This window comes from Melospiza melodia, chromosome 5 (genome assembly GCF_035770615.1).
Source record: "Melospiza melodia melodia isolate bMelMel2 chromosome 5, bMelMel2.pri, whole genome shotgun sequence".
Taxonomy (NCBI): Eukaryota; Metazoa; Chordata; class Aves; order Passeriformes; family Passerellidae; genus Melospiza; species Melospiza melodia.
In genome coordinates this window covers 85015587-85028946 of record NC_086198.1, presented here as the reverse complement: position 1 = coordinate 85028946, position 13360 = coordinate 85015587, and the positions used below count along the sequence as shown (strand labels likewise).

The 13360-nt window shown below is 39.1% G+C and overlaps 1 protein-coding gene across 4 annotated transcripts in view; it reads left to right on the top strand.

Moving 5' to 3' along the window:
* Positions 1 to 13360, top strand: part of PPARGC1A (PPARG coactivator 1 alpha) — a 366906-nt gene that overhangs the window by 336932 nt on the left and 16614 nt on the right. For all 4 annotated transcript variants that reach the window (XM_063157723.1, XM_063157724.1, XM_063157726.1 and 1 more), the window contains 4 exons: positions 3375 to 3420; positions 3529 to 3602; positions 11400 to 12312; positions 12876 to 12980. In XM_063157723.1, coding sequence (XP_063013793.1) covers positions 3375 to 3420; positions 3529 to 3602; positions 11400 to 12312; positions 12876 to 12980 — 1138 coding nt within the window. The remainder of the gene's footprint in view (positions 1 to 3374; positions 3421 to 3528; positions 3603 to 11399; positions 12313 to 12875; positions 12981 to 13360) is intronic.

Genomic DNA, 13360 nt, shown 5'->3' with positions numbered 1-13360 from the left:
TGCAAGAACTTAAAGCTTCCTCTCTCACTTTCTCTCCCTCTCTTTCCCTCTGTTTTCCCACGATAAAGGAAAGCTGTAAAAGCTTACGAACCCAAAGGGAGCTTTTTTAAGTTATTGCTACTTTAAAATACATCTATGTATTGATGTTGACCTGGCATCTGAAAGGCTTTGTGCCTGCCTCAGACACATCAGTGCCGATCCTGGATGCCTCCACTAAAGTCAGTGGAAGTTACCTGTCTGCAACAGAGATCAGGATGTGACCTTAAATGTGGTGTTTGGTATTTTCAAAGCAACAGTTGTAAACTGTATGTTCTTTCTTCTTTTCCCCTCCCTCTTTCTTGCATTTCAACCTCTATCAAATCTGTTTTCTCATTCTGCACTAGGAAGTATAAGCAAACTTAATAAAAGTAATCTTCCCTTCCTGTCAGTTAATATTGTTCTTGCAGCTGTACATTCTGACATTCTAAGTAAGGGTTTTCTCCATTACGGGCTCAAATTATCTGAACAATATTTCTCATATGAAGGAAATCCAACTGCTCCTAAAGCTTCTTAATGCCAACTGCCACTTCTTCTGGGTGGCTTTATCAGTCTGCTTTCACAGCAGAATCCAGACTGAACTCTACCTGTGAAACCTGGGTCTGTTACTGCAATGGTACTGAAAAACAGAACTGCCAGAAGTTACAGGGGGCTTTATTAACACTGTTGGATGTTAAGGTGGCAGGTGATAAGGTGCATCATGTATAACATGCTCTATGCACATGTGTGTTATACCCATACAGAGATATATGTGCACACAAGCATGCATGCAGATTATAAAGTCCTTCTATTCAGATCAGAGCTGCTTTTTTTCCCCCAGCTGAGCAATTGTGTAGATTCAGTTCAAAGAGTCAGGGCACACTGAGCTGTGGAAACAACACGGAGGAGAGGTTAGGAAAGTCCAAAGGGACATACAGCTAACAACTGTGCTTAACAGATGACTGTGATTTTAGTGGTCTTGCAGGTGAATTTGCAGGCACAGAGAAATTACCTTCTTTAATTTTCCTGTGCTTTAATTTACAGGCTTCTGAAATGTTTTTTCAGCAAATTTGCCTCATGCACCAATATATAACTTCAATATCAATGGATTTGCATATAATGCAAATACAAGAATATAATGCTTTCAGCTTGGACAGTCAATTCATGCAGAATCAACCTTGCAAATTTAACTGATATTTGCAGACCTGCAGTCATTGGTTCATACATTTAATCAAAGGTACAAGAAAATTGGCTTCTTCTGTTTTAAAAAACTATCACAGTCTGAGATTTTCTTTCAGAGTTAGGGAAAGCTCACAAAGGATAAGTCAAATGTTATTTTCCTTTAGGGTTACTGTTGCAAACATATTGCAAACCCACGGGAATGTCCACAAACGCATTCATGCCAAAGATCATCTGTGGTTTTGCACTGAAATTTGCCCATGAGGAAACGTAGTTCTTTTGAACCTTAATGTTTTCAATTTACAGGGACAAGCAACTTGATGTGAACTCTTTTTAATAAAAAAAAAAAAAACCCACACTACAGTAGACCTTGAAACTCTAATAAACAGGCACCATGTAAAATGACAGTGTCTTGGCTAAATATTTACACTATCAATAGCTGTATGTGAGTATGAATCCTTTGCAGAAAGAATGTTTGGTCAAGCTCTTGCCTAGCAATAAGAAAACTGATGGATGTTCTGGTATGTGAACTTCTCAGTGGGAGAGCTCGGTGATATCTGCCTAAAATTAATACATGGGAGTGTGAGATAATGCCTTGGTTCTGTGCCCATCTCTGGCAGATTTGCACTGTACCTCAGTGCTTCAGAATTTAATAAGAATATACTCTGATATGCAACTACTCTGTGGGACTATTAAGAGCTAGAAAGAGACTTTTAAGAGATGTAAATAGCTCTTACACATTCAGCTTCCTTAGCCTAAATTGGTTAAGAGTGTGCCAATTTTTATTTCAAAATAAAAAAAAAAAAAAGGAAGGACTTTGTATGAAACTTTGTTCCAGAGCCTTACTGCAAGATCTGTTTTTTAAAGCCAATTTTACCTCCAGGTAGCCACAGGCAAACATTAGTATTCCTAGATGTATATAAATTGCACACAAAGATGTGTCAGGTTACATTCAGTTTTACTGCACCTGCTGTAATGCACAGATCAGTGACTGTGCTGGACCAGACAAATAACTCGTTGAGGTGCATCTCCTCACTCCAGCAGTGACTTCTGAGGAAGGTGAACCTGAGGTGAACACCTGAGCTTCCTTTTCTCATATGGGGAGGAGAAGAAACAATATGCAGCTTTTGAGAATTAATTTTTTAAAATGTTATATTACTTCAGGAATGCTCTAGAGCATATAAAAGTAATCAATTTGCATATAAAATCCCTTAATGTTGATGGGAGCTCCAAGCCTGTAATGAATATGAAATATGCAGTAGTGACACTCTGGACAAAAGATCTGCAGTGCAGGAGTGTTCAAGGGGAACATTTTGTCTTAAGTAATTAATCTGCAGAAGAGATCCCCTGCTGTTGTTCCTGCTACAATGCTCTCTGTGTTTAAAACATCAATCTAACTTCTGAAAAGTAAAATTTGCAAGTACTATAATTTTTAATTTTAAAGGCATCTTAGTTGTATTACAACATCCTGGTTCTTGGCTTGCTCTGAGAAAATACAATTTTGCATGAGGAAAAGCTGCAAAGACTTACATTTTTATAGCCAGAGCTTTGTTTTTTGCGTATGTTGGGATTGTAGTGCTGAGAGCTTCAACCCCATTTTTAACCATCTGTGACTATGTCCATGGTTTGTCGTAGTTTGCAGCATAATTTGCAAAAATTTGGACTGTAACTGGTTGGACTCTGGCCTCATAGAAACAACCTATTCTCAGTACTGTATATGAAATTGTATCTTGTAAAATTAACTGAATATTCATAACGTTCTGTTACTTTGTAGTTATTCTGCTGCTCCTGTTTCCAAATAAAACGTGAACTGTAGTCTAAATTAACACTGAGAGAAGTAACGTTTTCACAGTGTATCCTGTAGAGTTCTTCATTGATTTTTAACATGTACCACTCTTCTTCTGAAAGGTTCTTGTCATTTGGGTTGTGTACTGTATTTCAGAGGTACAGTAATTGATGTAAATAATTGTTGAAATTTAGGTGCCCTTTTAGTGCTAGTGAATAAGGAATCGGGATGAGTCTATTTATCTATCTGAGATACACTGAAATGGCAATTGCACTATTAGAGCTTGGCCCTAACTGACTTCCACACGATTCCAATGCCAAAGTATAAAGAAATGTTTGCAGTATACTTTACAGAGTGTTTAAATATTGCATAATTGTTTTCTTTTTTCCTTTAGCCAAACCAACAAGTTTATCACTTCCATTGACACCCGAGTCACCAAAGTAAGTACTAAAAAGTGCAAACATTTATAAAAGGGAGGGGGCTTCAGTAGATTTTGGCTACAGCAACTCCATTTCAGCTTGTTTTTATAAATGTGCCCTGTCTTCCAGTGATCCCAAGGGTTCCCCATTTGAGAACAAGACTATTGAACAAACCTTAAGTGTGGAACTCTCTGGAACTGCAGGTGAGAAATGCAAAATGACTGCTCTTTCTTTAAGCATGGCTTGTGTGTGTTTGTTTACTTTAATATAGCACAAATGTGCTGAGATCTCACAGAAGTCTCCAGTAGATTCACTTCAGTGCAGTTCAGCATTACATTTTTATCCAGCTACCTGAGAAGAAACATGTTTGAAAATACGGTTCCAAACCTACACAGGAGAGCATAATTTCTGAGAAAATATGAATGAAACCATTTATCAGTTATATTTCTCCATTTCCCAATAGATTTGTGTACAGCTGAGCACCATCTTTCAAAGAAAAACCCCACAGCACAGTGTAATAGATGTTACAGATGTAGAAGTTATGTCATTCAGTCTGTCTCCAGGCCAGTCTAGGGCTGTACATGACTGCATGTTTCAGTGCTTTGTCATTTCTAGATTAATACATCACAAATAACAGCTCTCTCCTCTACCACTGAACAACTAATTGTCCCGTAGTTTAGAGGTAATTTTTAAAAGTGGTATTCATTTTGTATTCCTGCTTTTTCTTTTTCTTCCATTAACACACTTCACACAACCTCCCTTTATCTTCCTCCTCCTTTCTGATCCCTGGATTTGTACTTTTTGAAGATTTGTAGGATTTTTTTATCATGTAGTGGTTTAGTTCGTGCATCACCCATTTAATCATTCGTTTAATTCGTCTGCTCTTCTTTCTGCTGAAGTCAATTCCTTCAGACTCAGAACTGTTTTATGGCATTCCTCTGAACTCTTTTTTGCCTCTGTTTTCTTCAAGTGTCCTGAGCTGAGCACAAAAGAACACATTGAGCTCCACCTGAGCTATTGCCAAGACCATTTTCTTTCTCAGTTGTGTAATATTGAAAAATAAGAGATGTACTTGGCACGTGCTTCTCTCAGGATAGCAGGAGGTTGTAAACTATCTGATCTCTAGCATTGTGGGGGAAGGGGTGTATTGCAAAAAAGGTCTTCAGGTACCACAAATTAGCTTGGTGCTCCTGAATTCAGTGGCAGCAGGCCCAGGCTGGGTTTGGGTAGGTACACTGGGCTATCACCTTCTTACAACCATCATTGTACTTTTTCTGAAATTTTTTCATTAGTTCACCACTAAAACATGAACACTTTTCCCTGCGTCTCCTGGAAGCCTGCAGTCTTAGTCATTCCTCTCACAGCAAAAGGAAGCATTCTTCCTACACATCTTCATTTTGCAAGACCAACATAAACATGGCAAAATTCACTGTATGCAGGAGGATAATCCTATTCAGTGCCAGTAAGTGAAGTGGAGTGGTGTGAAGTGAAGCATGGAGAAGCCTCTTCCATCACTACAGGACAGCAAGTCTGCACAAGGGTGCCCATTTGTAAGCACATGGATAAGTCAGTGCTTAGTGCTGCCAACAGAAAGGGGCAGATGAGGTGACTACAGCAGAGTGGTACAAGCAGCCGTTGAAATCACTGAAGGAAGCAGTATTTTCTCCCAGCCAAAAAGTCAGCAGCCTGCTTTTCCATCAGCTGACTAGACAGAAATTGGGAGTCAGTCTGACCCCTGGACAATCCTCTGGTATTTTGTCCATAGTGGCAACAGGAATGGTCTTGGTATTACCAGATTCATTCCGCTCCATCAGCCGTGCACAGAGGAGGAAACAAAACAGCTCTGTAGGTGCTTGGAAAACATAATCAGGAAAACTGGTGCATTAAAAAAGCAACAGAAGCTGGGAAGCAGCACAACTGGCCACATGTGTAAACAGGAATGCTCTACTATGATTCTGTGATTTCTTTTCCCCGCTAGAAGTAAAAGAAGTTAGCTAGGAAATAACCTGATGATATTCAGAAATAATAAGAATTGGAGTGTTGTGTGGCCAGGGAGCTGGGCAATGTTACCAAGCAGTGTACATAATAGTGGCTCTTGGACTTCATGTTACACTTCACAAGATTTCAGGAGATGATGCAGTAACTATTTTAATCTCTGCCTATGTGTATTAGTTTTTATTTTTATATTCATGTATATATGTAAACCTATAAAAATATGCATGTCTTGCTTTTTAAGTAATTTGTACTGCAGTAGTTTTGTGTCCTGAGTCTGCTTGTGTTGGAAGCAAAGTACGTAATAGAAACAGCCTGGAGTACTGAAGAACTTTCAGCATATTGTGTGTGTGCATGTGTGTGTAAATCATGGCAGAATTGGGACCCATTTCAGTTTAAAAAACAACCAAAACTAAAATAAGGAAAAAAGTAGTGGTAGTAATGATTAATAATACCTTGAAGTTTTTTAGTGATAACCCTGGCAACTCCAAATTATATCCAGATAACCGCATTGCTCATTGTCCTTATATAGGGCAGCTTGCACCATACAAGCACTATTTATTATAATTTAAATAGGAGTTACCTTGATCTCACTACTGAATTGAAAAGACCATTAGCAGTGCTGCTTGCACTATCGAAGCACAAAGTATTTTAATATAAATAGCAACTCCCTTGATCTTTCTGCTGAAAACAACATTGCTTCCCTTACTGATGAATTAACTATAGACCAGAAAAATAAATAAATAAAAACATTTCCCACATGAGCCATCAATCTTCGTCTCACACACATTTTGGATTCATGTATCTAAAGTTAAACTGAAGCCATTCTCTTGCCAGTGCTATATCTTGCTTTACAACAGATTTGTTAGTAGTCATGAGTGTAACTTTGTCCTCCCTAAAACTGTCAAAACATCGAATTGTCAAATTACAAGGAACAAATATTCTTTGAAGTGTTTTCATGCCACACATAAGAATGCTTTCAATGCACTGTAAGTAAGTGTCCTAAGTCCATTGCTGTATAAAGTCCTATCTCTTGAAGTTGATTATTCTAGTGTTATTCTGAGGAAGCTGGACCAGAACATCATGGTATGGAGGGAGTCCTAGGAAATGATAATGCAGTGAATGAAATTCCTGTGTCAGTCTTCCGAGTGAGGGACTCAGAAGAGGTGCATCTCTTTTTCCACAGCCATCTGCATTGCCAGTGCCCTCCTTAAAGAGGCTGTGGGCTTGAACCTCTCCAGTGTCTCCCAGAAATCTGGGATGGCTCTGTGTCACCTCTTGCCTCTTTGTTAGCAGTCAGAATGAGGGGGCAGGGATGGATGGACTGTGCAAACAGACTCACCAGGATGACTCACCTTCTGGAGGTGGCAATGTTTCTCTTGGCAGTCAAGGGCTTCTCATTGTTTTAGACTTTCGATTGTCTTAGACAAACGTCTGAATGCCAGATGTTAGATAGCATGGCTTCTAATTAATCTCTCTCTGTTCCCTGTGTCTTAAACCTTCACACCTAAATACTCAAAGCCACCATTTATGTACACGAAGTGGGTTTAAGTGCTTATGGCTCAATCAGTAACTAAAGGGCTATTTACACCCTCTTGGTGAAAAGTCTCTAATTTGATACAGATCCCTATAATTTATTGTAGTGTAAAACTGCTCACTGGTCTTGGGGGAAAAACTTGACTTTTCTGAAAAATGGCAGAAAAAGCTATATTTTCTGTCATCAGAAAAGCTGATGTGCACAATCAAGTTGAAGAGTGATTTGTGACCATGGTTGAGGATACTGATAACCTGCTATTTGCCCACCTCTAGATTTGTGTTGCCTCTTACTTGTCAGAAAAAATACTTAAAAATCTGTCATCTAAGAACTTCTTTGACCTCAGAATGATTTCCGATAAAATGAGATGTGAGATGGAGAGAGTTGTCCAGAAGGAATAAAATCTAGTGAAATATTTGATGTTTTCAGGCATCTGTGTTTGTTCTCTCCAGCACTGACAACAGGATTAAACTGAATATTCAACAAGCATGTAGTTTTATATGATGACTGTTTAATTTTATTACATTTTCCTAGCTTCTGCAATTTAGTGCCATACAAACACTCTTCTACTGAACAGAGCTGTTATCTTGTGGTCAGTTTTTAAAGTGGCCTTAAATAATGTTTCTCTTGACAATCCATTTTCAAAATCATAGGTATGAAATAATTCATTTTCAATGCCTCTCAAAAGCCCAGTGCACATGTAGAAACGTTCCAGGGCTGCGTTCCCCAAAAGACATTAATTATCAGCCCCCTCAAAACACAGCAAACATCATCAAACATTGGAATGCTGAGATACTGTAGAGATTTAGAAATATCTGTGTCTATGTAAAACAGTAGTGAAAGTCAGTCCTAAGAAGTCCAGATGTCACTTTTAATGCAAAGGCAAAGGCACTCCCCCCCCCTGCCCCCCAATTTCTGCTTATCAACCTAGCTGAACTAAATGAGTAACACTTTTTTTTTACAAGTTTTTTTTAAAGTGGAGTTTTGGAATGTATCGGAAGTAGTTTCACCCTCCCAGAGACTTTCTGGAAGGAAGTTGCTTGGCCAAGGTGGCAGAGTTGGCACATATGCAAACAGCTTTTGTTGCACAGACACAGGGAGGATGGTGCTGCTTTGGCAGCAGTGCTGGCAATTTGATATATGCTGTTTTCTAGCACAAGATCACGGAGTGAGTTCGTAGTGTATAGACAGAGCAAGGCAAAGTGCAAACGTACCATTTACCAAAGCTATTCAATTAAGGAAAAGTCCCTACAAAGAAAATGGTTTTATAGCTTGTCATTGAAAAAATACTTGCCTTTTACTTTAAAAAGAAAAAAGACTGTTTAAGGGGGATGATTGTAGAGTATGTACCACTTCTAACAGATTTGCTGTGCAGAAGTACATAAGTGTGAGTGATGTAGAGGTACTTGTTTATTATAGAGCACATTTCAATGCAGTAATCATAAATATTGCTAAGGTTGTGCTCTGTTGAAATATGACCTACATACTCTTGATTGTTTGTGTTACGTGATTTGTCTGACACCCATTACATTCTGGGTAATGGCAGCCATTTGTTGCTGTGCACAGCAGGCTCTTTTGACAAAAGAAAATAGGCAGCAATAAAAAAGCTATAGTCTGAATTACATTCTGCACAGTGCTGCACTGCTGAGAGTTTGTGCAAGTGTGTTAACAATGCTCTGAACTGCCTCTTGTCAGCCTTCAGCCTGTAATGGCCATCTGTCCTTCCATAAATCTGTCAAAACCTGCTAAGTTCAAGAGAGAGTACAGAATATACCTTGTACTGTCAATGCCTAAATGTACACATTGGGGAGAAATCAGTGCGTGTGAAATAATCCAGTGGTTACAGAATATTGTAATGCCCCTGATGTGGGATGGTGGCTCTCGGTGGGGATTAGCAGGGATTAGGGTGAAGATGAACAAGTGTGCAGCCAGCTGGTTTTCTCAGAATTCTCCATTTGGAGATGGGTCAGGGGGCACTCTGGAGGTGCACTTGGAGTGGTGACATGTGATCAAAACTTCACTCCCTCCTCCATCTCCCAGTGTAGGTTTGTTCAAAAGTTAAATGAACATTTTCCATCTTTTATCTGTTTCTACTTGCCTGTGCACTTCCTGCTTCTGCTGAAACCCAGGAAAAAAGCCAGAATGCCATGAGGAAGCCCTTTCTTAGGCTGTCCCAGCCCTGTTCTGCCAGCAAGGGAAGTGCCAGTAAATTTAGCTCAGGCTGTACTTTCGTGAGGGTTTTTTTGGTACTTCCCCCCCACTTTTCTGAAGATTATTGGGCTCTTTGTCAGGTTTCTGGAAATGTTGACTATATGTTTTACTTGCTTATTTCCAGAACAAGCTTTAAAGAAGTGGAATTTGAAATAAGATTTTATTTTGAATATTGGATTATGTCTGAGATTTCTTTGCCTGAAATTCTTAAATATACATGTTCATTGTGGAGTGTTTGTATTTTTGTTTAATTCTTTCTTTAAAACTACATCCAAAAACCCAGTAACTAACCCCAGAATTTCTTATAAAATGTACAATTTCACAAGTAAAAGTGTCATTTTAAAATTTTGTTTCTAGAAAGTTGTTTACTGAAGTATTTGTTCAATCTGAGCCTGAAGCTTTAACTTTGAAATTATTACTGCAGATTTTTGAATAGGACTGTTCTCTTAATTTTAGCAAAAATTCACTTGGTAGTCAAAAATATTTGTCAGTGAGGAGGTGCATAAGGTAAGAAATAGTTAGGGCTGTCTCAAGTGAATTTTAGGGAAGAAGAAAAAGAAATTTGAGGACTTAGAGAAAATAATTTAACAGTGATGACTGCACAAAATTTTTTTAGTATTAAATTTAAATTTTGGGTAACTAATATTTTAGGTGCCATAAACTTTGCCTCAGTTTCCTTGAATTTTGTGGCATTAGGCAAAGTCTTTGCATAGCCATGGGTAGCTCATAACCATTTTTTCCAAACAGAAAATCAAGTGTGTCTCTCACATTAAGTATTCATGCCTTGGTACTTCTATTTTCTTATTTTCTGAAAGAAATTCATTGCAGATAATGCAGTGGGACTCCCAGTCTCCATTTATGCTCCTTAGGGAGCACTGTGCATTGATGGACACTTTTCCTTCTTTACAGCAAAACACTATAAAACTTGTTCCATTTGCATTGATCCGCTGAGCTGTGTTGCATGTTTAAAAATACAAACCAGAGCTCTATGACCATGTTTGAAACATACATTTCCTGTAACTCGTCTGCCCTCTGTTTTCATTCTTGCTTAAGTACTAATCGAAAGCTCATTGCCTGGGCTAAAAGTATTCTTGGACAGCATGAGCATCTGGATTGCTTAGGGATGGTCTGGATTACCTTGGAGAACTCCCTAATCTCTGTCTATTTTGTTACATTTTAAGCCTACGTTACTAAATTATATTAGTGTCAATTGGACAGAAGCAAATTTTTGAAACCTAACATACTAAGTACCTTCCTGAGGAGAAATGATTTCCTGAACAGTGTCTGCTTTTTGCTGTTACTCTGCCCTGATGTTTGGGATTATCCTTCGGTAAAGTCTGAAGAAATTCTATTATTTCTGTAGAAAATATTGAAAGTTATATTCTACCCTTGTAAAAATAATGGCAAGATGCTGCTTCAGTTCCCAGGCATTACTAGAATGTACTGTAGTTCTTCCTACAATTTTGTCTCATCACAGTGATACAATCTATTACAGTTACGTAAATAATCCTGTTAGTTAGCAGAATATTTAGTCATTGAATACTAATCTAATACTAACCTAATAACTAATACTAAGGCTTACCTGTTTCATTTTGACTCCCTACTGCATGATTCTCACTGTGATTTAGTTCTAAATGCGAAGGTTCAGTACACTTGTGGTTGTATTATTGTGCATTTTGGTTTCAGTTGCAGAACCACATTTCAGGCAAAATGTATTAATTACACTCAACAAGTGTGTTAGACATACATTCTCAATGGTTAATGAACTCTGGAAACAAAGAGTCATTGACACTGAGTTACAATGGCTCTATTTCATTGCATTTAAGTTCTGCATCCTTTGGTACCCCTCATTTATTTCTCTTGGCTGTGCTTTTATCCAGGTTCTTCTTTGCTAGGTTCTTTATGTTTTTGATGGTGACAGTCTTTTGACTTTTCATTTTTACATCAAAATCTGTTTTGTATTTAACAAAAAGTCTTTGGAATTTTATCTCTTGATCTTTTCTATCAAAACCTACAGAGAGAGGGGCGGATGTCGTAGAGGAAGGGGAGGGACAGAAATTATGCTGGAGATCGATGGCGATGCATTAGTATTGTTGCTATTGTTGTTACCAGACCTTTGGTAGTTTTATTCTCAGTATTGGCAGTGTTGAAGTGACATAAAATGGGTCTTGCTTTGTATCTATTTTAAGAAGCATATGAGCCACCTTTATAAACATTGTATGTGTGCTTAAAAGCATTCTGTACCTCCTTTTACTCCCTGTAGGCCTAACTCCACCTACGACCCCTCCTCATAAAGCCAACCAAGATAATCCTTTTAGGACTTCACCTAAACTGAAGTCATCATGCAAGACTGTTGTACCACCTTCAAAAAAGCCCCGCTGTAGTGAGTCTTCCGGTTCTCCAGGAAATAACCCAGCCAAGAAGGGTCCAGACCAGTCTGAGCTGTACACACAGTTTAACAAGACTACCGTACTGTCCAGTGGACATGAGGAGAGAAAGACAAAACGGCCCAGTTTGCGGCTGTTTGGTGACCATGACTACTGTCAATCTGTGAATTCAAAATCGGAAATACACATTAAAATATCCCAGGAACTTCAGGACTCCAGACAACCAGAATTTAAGGATTCTTCACCTGGGTGGCAGTGTCAGATTTGTTCTTCTTTAGAACAAGACCAGTATTTCAAGAAAGAGACTTTACAGACAAATAAGCAGGGATCCCATGGTAATAACAGAAAACAGCTCCAAGACCAGGAAATTCGGGCTGAACTGAATAAGCATTTTGGTCACCCCAGCCAAGCTGTTTTTGATGAAGAAGCAGATAAGAGCAGAGAACTAAGGGACAGTGATTACAGTAATGAACAATTCTCCAAACTACCTATGTTTATAAATTCAGGACTAGCAATGGATGGTCTGTTTGATGACAGTGAAGATGAAAGTGATAAACTATGCTACCCTTGGGATGGGACACAAGCCTATTCATTATTTGATGTATCACCTTCTTGCTCTTCTTTTAACTCTCCATGCAGAGATTCAGTGTCTCCACCCAAATCCTTATTTTCTCAAAGATCCCAAAGGACACGCTCTAGATCAAGGTCCTTTCCTCAACGCAGGTCTTGTTCCCGTTCTCCATATTCCCGATCGAGATCAAGGTCACCCTGTAGTAGATCCTCTTCAAGGTAGGTACCGCAAATTTGTGTATGATCATTGTAGCTAATGAGACAAACAGGAAAAACAATAAGAAACATATGGGAAAGAAAGAAAAAAAAGCAAGAAGTAACTTAATCCAGTGCAACTCATTCTATTGCTCCTGAGCTCATTAACTCTGAAGGTTACAGGTTTGCTACAGAAACACTTGTTTCCAATATCCTTTGAATTTGCCAGGTTTACACCTTCTGAGCGGAGGCAGTCAGGTCAGAGGCAGAGCAATTGGTGAGAGATGTACGCAACTAACCTTCCCCATTATCTGTGAGCTGCCTGGTGCCAATCTTGCTACAGCCTCTATCAGATGGACTTGACAATGGCTGACTGTCTGCTCTGTGTTAGCCTCAATAAGGAAAATTACTGAAGGGCCAGGAGGGGAGAAATCACTTGAGGCCCCTTAGTTGACTAGGAGATTGCAAACTGTCACTGGAAAATCCCACCGGTAGCTTAGAAGAAATTGTAAATTCAGGGAAGAGGTAGAAAATGGTGTCAGTAGAGTCGAATGGAATGACAGAGGTGAATGTGTTTCTTCCTGCAGATCTTGTTGCTATTGTGAGTCCAGCCACTGTAGACACCGAGCACACAGAAGTTCTCCCTTAGGTGGAAGATCGCGGTCCAGATCGCCGTGCAGTCGCAGACCCAGGTAGTGCCTTCGCCCTGCATTTGGTGTGCTTTGCAGCTGTTCCTCAGGGGAGAATTGTAGAATCATAGAATCATTAAGGCTGGGAAAGACCTCTGAGTTCATTGAGTCCAGCCTTTGGCTAAACACCACCACATCACCTAAACCGTAGCATGACCACTCATTTCTTGATCACTTCCAGGGATGGTGACTCCACCACTTCCCTGGGCAGCCCTTTCCAATCCCTAACAACCCTGACAGTGAAGAAATTCTTCCTGGTGTCCAACCTGAACTTCCTCTGGTGGAATTTGAGATCATTTCCTCTTGTCCTTTCTCTAACTGCCTGGGATAGTAAAGCATTCCAGAAATTGTGTTTCTAATTTTACATTCACAAATACAGGTGC